The sequence below is a fragment of the Bos javanicus genome, chromosome 5 (genome assembly GCF_032452875.1).
Source record: "Bos javanicus breed banteng chromosome 5, ARS-OSU_banteng_1.0, whole genome shotgun sequence".
Lineage (NCBI taxonomy): Eukaryota > Metazoa > Chordata > Mammalia > Artiodactyla > Bovidae > Bos > Bos javanicus.
Genome location: NC_083872.1, coordinates 113,548,019 through 113,558,183, shown reverse-complemented (window position 1 = coordinate 113,558,183; position 10,165 = coordinate 113,548,019). Strand labels below are relative to the sequence as shown.

Here is a 10,165-nt window from a genome sequence, read left to right as displayed (position 1 = left end):
TAGCAGAACCCTGGCATAATGTGACCACCCCTTGCCTGGAAGAGGCAAAAGGCTGACCAAGAGGGAGTGCCTGGTAGCCGTAATTCCAGTCTGGAGGTGACACATACTTGTGCATGGTGGTACCAAGGTTTGCATTTGCACCTCTGATGGAGGACTGGAAGGAACCAGAGAGTCAGGGTCGGAGGGTATGGGGCTGGAGCCAGAGTGGACTGGACCCATGGAGAGGAGGGAGGCCCAGGAATCCATTCCTTGAGGTCCTCGGCAGGCCTGTGAGAGGGTCAAGAAACTACATCCCCATCTGGTTTCCATTCCCTTGTCTTCTGAAGTTTTAACAGCTGATGTTCAAGGACAAAAGCAAAGAGGAACTGAAGAGCCTCTTGATGAAAGTGAAAGAGGAGAGTGAAAAAGCTGGCTTAAAACTCAACATGCAAAAAGCTAAGATCATGGCATCCAGTCCCATCACTTCATGGCAAACAGATGGGGAAACAGTGGAAACAGTGAGAGACTTTATTTTCTTGGGCTCTAAAATCACTGCAGATGATGATTTTGCAGCCATGAAATTAAAAGATGCTTGCCCCTTGGAAGAAAAGCTATGACCAAACTATACAGCATATTAAAAAGCAGAGACGTTCCTTTGCTGACAAAGGTCCGTCTAGTCAAAGCTATGGTTTTTCCAGTAGTCATGCACGGATGTGAGAGTTGGACTACAAAGAAGGCTGAGAGCCAAATAAATTGATGCTTTTGAACTGTAATGTTGGAGAAGACTCTTGAGAGTCCCTTGGACTGAAAGGAGATCAAACCAGTCAATTATAAAGGAGATCAACCCTGACTGTTCATTGGAAGGACTGATGCTAAAGCTGAAGCTCCCATACTTTGGCCACCTGATGGGAAGAACTGACTCACTTGAAAAGACCCTGATGCTGGGAAAGACTGAAGGCAGGAGAAGGGGACAACAGAGGATGAGATGATTGGATGGCATCACCGACTTGATGGACATGAGTTTGAGCAGGTTCCAGGAGTAAAGGACAAATCGATGAGGAGGAAGCAGGCCCACTTCTCTAAGGACAGTCACAGCCTATGCTAACCCACCCTAATACCTTGAGCTTACTGGCAGTCAACAAAGTAAAGTGCCCACCTTACATTTTTCCAAGTCAGGAAATGGACACCTATGTGAGGAGATTCATCACCTTGAGGCCACAAGAGCTGGAAAGTCCAAGGACCAATTTGTAACAAACTTAGGAAAGGGCCTCTGGGCCACCAAACTGGCTGGTGAGAGTGACTAGGGAACTCTGAAAACAACCCTGCTGCCTCCCTAGCCCCAGATTCAGACTTCCCTCAGCCACAGCAGGTGGAAACTGAGGCAGCAGCCAGCCAGGTGCAGGTGCCGGCAGCGCCCAGAGCAGCCTCCAGGGCCAGGGAGGTCGGCGGAGTCCAGGCAGCCCCTGAGAACTGGAGCCCTTGGGGCTGGTCTCCGAGGGGAAAGTGGTAGCCCAGGACTCGTGGATGCGGTTGTGTGGGTGTGTAGATATGCACGTGAGTGGGCTAGTCAGGATGCGAATGTGTGTAAATGTGGTTTATGAGTGGGTGATTCTGAGCGTGTGTTGAGTGCACCAGTGGGAAGTGAGGGACACCGAGAACTCTATGTGTGGTCCCTCTGGGCAGTCGGTCCTCCCGCCAGCACGGGGCAAGGAGCAGTAACATGCTTGGGAGGCGAAGGCCCCTCAGCAGCAGGACAGGGACATGGTCTGGGAACGGGGCTGTGGCCGCATTAGAGGCTGACAGGCGACAGGTGGCAGCAGAACCCATTCCCAAGATCCCGGATTCTTCCTGGAATCTGCCGAGCTGGGGAGTCAGGCCGCGGGAGGGAGACTTCTTGTGCTCTCCAGCCACCCTCCGGAAGCACGTGGAGAGCACACGTGAGGGACAGTGGCCGCCCGTGCGCCTCACTCTCCTTGACCCCTCTCTGTATTCTCGGGCAACACAATCTCCCCGACAAGACAGCTCAGGGCAGAGGCCAAAGGCCGGTCCTCCGCTCCCTTTATACAGAGGCCCCGGACTGGTGGAGCCCCGGAGGTGGAGTGAGAGTCCCCTGCTGGCCTGGTCCTGGGTGCCCGTGTGGTGAGGAACCCAGCGCTCACAGAGGCAGCCATGGGGCTGCTGTCTGGGGACACGCTGGGGCCCCTGGCCGTGGCCCTGCTCATCTTCTTGCTCTTGCTGGACCTGATGCACCGGCGCTCACGTTGGGCCCCACGCTACCCACCAGGCCCCACGCCGCTGCCGGTGCTGGGCAACCTGCTGCAGGTGGACTTCGAGGACCCACGTCCCAGCTTTAACCAGGTGAGGACGGAGGGGTGGGGAGTGCGCAGCGGTGGTCCTAGGGCCCGACCAGGCAGCGGACAGTGGGCGCTGGGTGAAGCCACAGGCCGGAAGAGGAACTGGGCCAAGAAGAGGAGGCGGATCCGAGAGGCTTCCTGAGGGAGGGCGTCTGTTAAGGGCCCGAGAACAGATTGGAGTTTCCAAACAGAGGTCAGAGAGGATAAGGCCAGGGGGTGGGGTTTTTACAACATGGCAACAGACTGAGGATTCAGCTGGCCAGCTCTTATATTATGTGAACCTGAGTCCCTGAGGGTCACGTTGGGAGGAAAGGTTTTGAGAATGGGGGAGATGTCTGGTTATGAGTCCTTTTAAACCAGGCAAGTCGAGGTTGAGAGAGGCACAGTGATCTGCTTCAAATCTTTGGCCTCCATGAGGCCTTGGGCCTCCCTGCTGCCCTCTATGAACCTCAGTTTCTTCACCTGTAAAATAGGATGCTAACTTGCCCTGCTGACCATTTTGTGACACTTGTACAGCCATAGCTGGGTCTGTGAGTACGATGGTCTCATCCAACTGGAGAGCCTCAAAACCAGTGGACGTAACCCCCGGGCTCACAAGACTAGATAAAGTCCTTGCAGTTGCTCGCTGCTGGAGGGGACCCAGAGGTGCCCTGAGGCTAATGCCAGGAGGCCGGGCCCACAGCCTGGCGGGGCCTGGGCTTGCCAAACACCTCGACCTTTGGCCTGCAGCTGCGGCGCCGCTTCGGGAACGTGTTCAGCCTGCAGCAGGTCTGGACGCCGGTAGTCGTGCTCAACGGGCTGGCGGCTGTGCGCGAGGCACTGGTGTACCGCAGCCAGGACACTGCCGACCGTCCACCTCCGGCCGTCTACGAGCACCTGGGTTACGGGCCGCGCGCCGAAGGCAAGCGGAGAGGGCAGGGTCGCAGATTTTCGGTGCAGGAAAGAGCCAACGAATTTGAGGGGGCGGCAGGTGGAGAAAGGAGACTGTGCCAAATGTTGGGGGAGGAGAAATTAGATGAGGCAGAGGGCGGGGCCTTACTAAGAGAGGGCGGCCCAGGGCCACTGCGAACGCGAAGGGGACGTCGGTGTGGGCAGGAAAAGAGGACAAAGTCGGGGTGGGCAGGGGCGGGCCAGGACTTTCCCCACGTGGCAAACGGGGTCTCCGTGGGCAAAATAAAAAGTGGAGCCAAGACGGGCGCCTAGCAGGGGAGACTCGGGGAGCAGTTTGGGCCGACAGAGAAGGGGGGCAGTCTCCAGACTGAAGGGGGTGTGAAAGTGGGCGGCATTTAGGACGGAAGGGCGAGGCCAGTGTGGGCGGGCAGCGCCGAGAACTTCCCCCATGGGGGCGGGGCTGTGAGCAGATCCCCGGGAGGGGCGGGGCCAGACCTCAGCCACGCCCACGTGCCCGCCACGCCCCCAGGAGTGATCCTGGCGCGATATGGGGACGCCTGGCGCGAGCAGCGGCGCTTCTCCCTGACCACCCTGCGCAACTTCGGCCTGGGGAAGAAGTCACTGGAGCAGTGGGTGACCGAGGAGGCCTCGTGCCTCTGTGCCGCCTTCGCCGACCAGGCCGGTGAGTGAGTGCTGGGGCTGAGGGACATGGAGGTCTGGGAGGTTTGGAGAGGCCTAGGAGAGAAGAGATGGAGGCGACGCCCTACTTTGCACCGTCCCCTTCCAGGACGTCCCTTTAGCCCCATGGACCTCCTGAATAAAGCAGTGAGCAACGTGATCGCCTCCCTGACCTTCGGGTGCCGCTTCGAGTACAATGATCCTCGCATCATCAAGCTGTTGGACTTGACGGAGGATGGGCTGAAGGAAGAGTTTAACTTAGTGCGCAAGGTGAGGAAAGAGCTCCATAGAGGCGGCCTCGGTCCTCCAACGACCCCTCCCCCTCCCGAAGGAGGAAGGGCTTTCCGGGAAAGGTACCTGCAAGGAAAAGGCTTGGAAGTGGGGAGATGGCAGACAACCTAGATCGGAAAGGCTGGGCGGGGGTCAGCGCGCTTCCGGGTGGGAGTACTTCACTGCAAGGGACCGGTCACCATGAGATGTACATTTTAGGTTTATCTTTCTGGGCCCAGGGCCAGGAGAGAGGCAGGTCTGAACTTAGGGAGGACAAGGTTGATGATGGGGACACTGGAGGAAGCTGGGACCTGACTGGTGAGCGCCTGGGCACCAGGAGGTCCCAGGTTCCCAGGGCCCCATGGCGGTGACCCGCACAGGTGGTGGAAGCTGTGCCAGTGCTCCTGCGCATCCCAGGGCTGGCCGCCAGGGTCTTCCCGGCGCAGAAGGCCTTCATGGCCCTGATTGATGAGCTGATCGCTGAGCAGAAGATGACCCGGGACCCGACCCAGCCACCCCGACACCTGACTGACGCCTTCCTGGATGAGGTGAAGGAGGTAAGGTGATCGGGACTGCCTTCCTGGATGAGGTGAAGGAGGTAAGGTGATCGGGACAGGGATGTGTGTTGAGGGCCCAGGAGGCAAACTCAGGCCTCTGTATCACCCAGGGATCAGACTCCTGGGCTGACTGGAGCAGGGTGCGAGGCCATGTGGGACTTCACCTCTGTCCCTGAGCTTACCTTCCCGGTGTGACCCAGGCCAAGGGGAACCCCGAGAGCAGCTTCAATGATGAGAACCTGCGCCTGGTGGTGGCCGACCTGTTCTCCGCCGGGATGGTCACCACCTCGACCACACTGGCCTGGGCCCTCCTCCTCATGATCCTGCACCCTGACGTGCAGCGTGAGTCTAGCCCGGGGTGGGTGGTGGGAGGAGGACAGCCCGAGGCCTCTGAGCTCGGTTGGTTTGGCCACCAGCGGCAGCTCTGTGCAGGGGCTGAGCCCCAGCTCAGATGTCACAGCGCCGCCTCCGAGTGGACGCAGTGCTGCCCGGGCATCAGGAGGAGGCGGGAGCCCAGCCCTTGGGTCTGACCACCACGAGGACACTTGTTTTGCAGGACGGGTCCAGCAGGAAATCGATGAGGTGATAGGGCAGGTGAGGCGACCAGAGATGGGGGATCAGGCCCTCATGCCCTTCACCGTGGCCGTGGTCCATGAGGTGCAACGCTTTGCGGACATCGTCCCCCTGGGATTGCCCCACATGACATCCCGTGACATCGAGGTGCAGGGCTTCCACGTCCCCAAGGTAGGCCTGCGGCTCTCCCAACCCCGGCTCCGCACCACCTGCCACCTGGGACCGCAGTGAGTGTCGCCAGGTGTGGCCAGGACTGGAATCCAAGCCACCCCGTCCTCATGGCCACAGGTACTGAGTGTCCCAGCCTGGGTGGGCGCGGACAGGAGGGCAGAGCAGGGCTGGCTCTGTCCACTCAAGAGCCCCTGGTCGGGCAGGGAAGACAAACTAGAACATGTCACAGTGTTGGAGGAGCCCGGGCACTGAGGAGAAGTAAGGGCACCCTGCCATGGGCACAGGGACGGTGCTGAGAAGCGTCTTGGGCTGAGGGTTACTTGAAGAGTCCGGGTGTGTGCCAGGCAGTGTGTGTGCCCATGTGTGTTTGGTGGCAGGGGTCTGGGCACCCCCCCACCAATCGAGACCTCACCCATGCCAGACATTTGCCACCAGGGGACGACACTCATCACCAACCTGTCGTCAGTGCTGAAGGACGAGACCGTCTGGGAGAAGCCCTTCCGCTTCCACCCGGAGCACTTCCTGGATGCCCAGGGCCGCTTCGTCAAGCAGGAGGCCTTCATACCCTTCTCTGCAGGTACCTTGTGGGTGGGGGGGTGCCCGGTTTGCTTCCCCACCCTGAGGGGGTCTTGGAGGGGGAGACCCAGGCTCACAGAGCCCCCGTGCCCACCCACAGGCCGCCGCGCGTGCCTCGGGGAGCCCCTGGCCCGCATGGAGCTCTTCCTCTTCTTCACCAGCCTCTTGCAGCATTTCAGCTTCTCGGTGCCTGCCGGGCAGCCCCGCCCCAGCGAGCACGGTGTCTTTGCCTTCCTGGTGACCCCAGCCCCCTACCAGCTCTGTGCGGTGCCCCGCTAGAGGCAGGCATCCAGCCCCCAGCCGCTCCTCAGCCGTAGGCCTGATGGTCAATAAACCAGTGTCTGGTGGCTCCATCGTGACTTGAGTCCTACCTGGGACCCCTGACCAGCCCCTGGCAGTCAAGTGGCCTTAGCAGTCTCCCCAAAACCAGCCCCCACCCCCCGGCCTGATTCATCCTTACCTGGCATTTGACCCCGTTTAACAGATGGGTGTACTGAGGCTCAGAGTGTACGGGGGCGTACTATGAGATGGGTGTAATGAGGCTTATACCCAGACACCCTGGGAGACCCAACCTCCCTTACTGGGCGTAGGACCAAACCTATATAAACAGGTCCTGGCAACTGCTTGGAGGAGCTCACATAGGCTGGGAAGAGATTTCAGGCCCCCATGGGATAAGGGGGCCCATCAGCTCAGAACCCTCATTTCAGGCCTAGCCACAGCCACCTGGCTCCACAGGCCTCAGCCAGCACCTCAAGTTGCTGCCCCAGAAGATGCGGGTGGGACTGGGAAGCGATATACCCGGTGAGCCCCCAGCGCTCAGAGCTCTTGAGGCAAGAGCTCTTCCCAGAAGGGAGCCACCTCCCTGGGCCTCTTTATAGGATGGGCCCCCTTTCCCTGCCCCTTATGGTCACTCACCCCCCAGCCCATGCCCAGTAGGAGCTGCCACTCACGGCCGCGCTAGAGCTCGGCTCCAACCCGTGGCTCCATCCTCTGAGTGGCCAGGTGAGGCTGGGCTCTCAGGAGCCTAGGCAGGGGCGGGAAATGAGCCCCTGTGGATGGCGGGCGTGCGTTGGGGCAGGGTTAACTTTGGATCCTGTGACAGTGGGATGGCAGAGCAGAAGGAAGCCCTGCAGAGCTCAGAGCAGGACACCCTGGCTCTCGTCCTTGCTGTGCTATGACACTATGTGACCTTGGGCTTCTGTTTCCCCTTCAGCCAGCAGGAGGTTTGCCTCTGATGGCGGCCGAGTCCTGTCTTCCTGCGCCGACTCTGAGGCTGTGATCTTTTTACCCTGGAGCCCCGGCCAAGGGCAGGGATCCCCATCCTCCACCTCCAGCCCCCTGTCTGGTCTGGACTGAGCTCACACAGACACCACCCAAGGGCTCTAACGACTGTCTGCTCACCTGAGTCTTAGGCAGACTCCTCAGCACATTGAGGTTAAGAGCTGGGACACCCAGACAGGTCAGAAGCACCAGCCCCTGATCAGGCCAGTAGTGCCTTCACCACAGTCAGCTCTGGACATTCAGGGAGCCCTGTCTGTCCCTTGGCACTGACTCAGAAAACCAGCCAGGGCCCCTTGAGTCTCCAGCATACCCACGTCTAGCACTTAATGGCAGGAGGTGGTGTTCCTGCAGCTTGTTGGGACAGGGGCGGTGGACGAAGCCACACTGAGTTTGTAGAAACTTGAGGGCCCTGAAAGGAGGAAACGGGGCCTGCAGAAGCAACAACTGTGGGTTTATTGGACGCGGTGTCACTCGTGGCTCTGAGCCTTGGGGATGTCAGAGGCGGGGAACCATCCCAGCCAGAGCTTCCTCAAGAGATGGGGGACCCAGCCCCCGGGCCTTTCCTCCATGACGTCCTCCTCGGAAGCCTCTAAAGAGCACAATCAGACACGCCCTGTGGATACCTTGCTGGAGGGAACCTTGCCCAGCGCTAGGATACCCTCTGTTGCCAGGAGAACAGGTCAGCATTGCTAAAAGGGCGGAAACCTTCCACCAGGCCAAGGGGAGTGGCCTCAAGTCCTGCCAAACCAAGAAGGAAGAAGGACTCAGGGGCTCGTTCAGGAAAGACTGGGCATCGGGCTACCTGGGCTTCATCCCCGCCCCCTCCCTGGGCCAGGAGAGTCAGGGAGGAGCTCAGCTATCTGTGACCTCTGCAGGGTCCCTGAGGTGAGGGAGCAGGGCAGTTCTGCTGCAGAGGCTGGGGTCTGCTGTCTTACCAGAAACGTACACGGCCATCTCCTATCGGACCTTGTTGTTCTCCTAGGAAGGGAGAAGGGGCACGGGGTGGGATGAGGCGGGTTCTACGTTGTGCAGCTGGGGAAATGGGCCTCACATCACGAGAAGTCGGGGGAGGCCAGGGTTCAGATCCACTTCCCGCTCAGACCGTGTCTGCACCTCTCAGCTCCACACAGAGCTGTTCTTCCACCAGGATGGCAGTTTGACTCAGTGGTCTTGGGGTGCCCCAGCCTTACCCCACCGTTGCCACAGTGGCAAGGGCCTGGCCTCTGCACTCCACCCTGCAGAGCCTAGGGGCTTCCCAGGAGGACCCACACGGGGACACTTTTCCAGCTGAGCACCAGGCTTCCTTACCTGCCATCCTGGGGTCCTTGCTACCTCTTCCTTCTCAGTCATCCCCTTCGGAACAGGAATGAGGCTGGCTGGTTCCTCCCCCGGGGGCCCCACCTGCCCCTCCTCCCTAGACAAGACAGCACTCTCCTTGGGGGCAGCATCGTTTGGTGCTCCCATTGCCTTGGGGGTCATGGCCTGCAAGGAGGTGCAAGAGGGCAGGGTATGGGCAGAAAGGCCCTCTGATGCCCTACCTCTCCCCTCCTGCTGTGCACACTTGCAGTGTGTTTCCCCTGCTTCTGTGCACACTTGCAGTGTGTAGTTCTTTGCTTTTCCAAGGAAGCCCCTCCCTTTTCAGCTCGAGGTGTTGCCGGGTTGTAAGTATCCTAAAGGAGCCCCCCTGGTATCCCTGGGGCCCTGACCTTGCGCTGGACAGGCTTCCTGTCTCAGGGAGCCCTGACAGGTGACAGCCCCCAGCCCCCGGCCCTTCCTGGCCAGGCCTCACTTACCTCAGAGTCGTGCTTCTTCCCACTCCTGACTCTGCGTCTCTACAGAGGGAAACAGGGGCCGTCACATACAGCTGAGAGTGCCCGAGGGTCCTTCCCTGCCTGGCCCATCCTCTTTCTGTGTGTGCCCACCAAGGAGGCCCAGGGCAGCCACCCCACTCCAGGGGAGGAGGAGTCCCCAGCCCTTACCCACCTGAGCGGTCACGGGGTAGCACTTATCCATCGGCCCCCACACTGGCCTTAAGGTCTCCCCGATGGGCTGTATGACCAGGAGAAAGAGAGAAGGCTGAGGTGACACGTCAAGGGCTCAGTCATGCCTGGTCCAGTCAGTGCACGCTGCCGACATGAAGACTACGGGGGGTTAAGGAAGCTTCACACTAACGAATGATTGATGTCTTTAGACACAAAACGCTGCATTCACAAACGAGGACCGGTGCTGAGATAAAAATGTTCCAACAATAATCGCTAATTCTTTTTTTTTTAATTGCATTTTGATTACATTGGGTGTGTTGTGCGTGGACTCTTCATTTCGGAGCTTGAGCTTTTTATTTTTTTCTCTCTAGCTCAGTGCACACAATTCTCTGTAGTTGCTCTCCATGGGCTTAGTTGTTCCATGGCGTGTGGGATCTTACTTCCCTGACCAGGAATCGAACCGGCATCCCCTGAATTAGAAGGTGGATTTTTAACCTCTGGACCACCAGGAAATCCCTACAACTTCTAATTCTTCAAAAACAGAAATATGATCATGGGAATTAAAAATCCAATCAGAGTGTAGAAGATAAAATTGAAAAAGAGTTTTCCCAGAATAGATCAGGAGCTCCAACAGATAAATCATAGATCTTTCTGAAAGAAGGAACAGAATCAACAAACTGGGGTGGCAGGAAAGATCCCAAATAAATACCATTCATGCATTATTGAGAATTTTCCCAAAGATGCAGGACCTGAGTTTGTAGAGAAAAGGAATCGCCAAGTGTCCAGGAAAGTGGATGAAGGAGACCCACCCCAGATGATGTCATCAGTAAATATTGAAACACCTAGGATGAAA

At 58.5% G+C, this 10,165-nt stretch overlaps 1 protein-coding gene across 2 annotated transcripts; it reads left to right on the top strand.

Moving 5' to 3' along the window:
* The first annotated feature begins 1,322 nt into the window (after window positions 1-1,322).
* Window positions 1,323-9,582, top strand: LOC133248471 (cytochrome P450 2D14). Of its 2 annotated transcripts, none has more exons than XM_061418719.1 (9): window positions 1,323-2,337; window positions 3,063-3,234; window positions 3,754-3,906; window positions 4,012-4,172; window positions 4,553-4,729; window positions 4,930-5,071; window positions 5,286-5,473; window positions 5,909-6,050; window positions 7,263-9,582. In XM_061418719.1, exons 1-9 carry the CDS (start codon window positions 2,149-2,151, stop codon window positions 7,403-7,405), a joined length of 1,467 nt encoding a protein of 488 aa, XP_061274703.1. In that variant the 5' UTR covers window positions 1,323-2,148; the 3' UTR covers window positions 7,406-9,582. The 2 variants fall into 2 exon arrangements, with proteins under 2 accessions (XP_061274703.1, XP_061274702.1); XM_061418718.1 differs by lacking the exon at window positions 7,263-9,582 and adding an exon at window positions 6,150-6,400 and having other exon boundaries at window positions 1,328-2,337.
* The last annotated feature ends 583 nt before the right edge of the window (window positions 9,583-10,165 follow it).

What these genes read in the sequence shown, in the direction of transcription:
- LOC133248471 (XM_061418718.1), top strand. Translation starts at nt 2,149, where the DNA reads ATGGGGCTGCTGTCTGGGGACACGCTGGGGCCCCTGGCCGTGGCCCTG. An exon ending in CGCCTTCGCCGACCAGGCCG is followed by an intron (nt 3,907 to 4,011) that starts GTGAGTGAGTGC and finishes GTCCCCTTCCAG; the next exon opens with GACGTCCCTTTAGCCCCATG. An exon ending in CTTCATACCCTTCTCTGCAG is followed by an intron (nt 6,051 to 6,149) that starts GTACCTTGTGGG and finishes GCCCACCCACAG; the next exon opens with GCCGCCGCGCGTGCCTCGGG.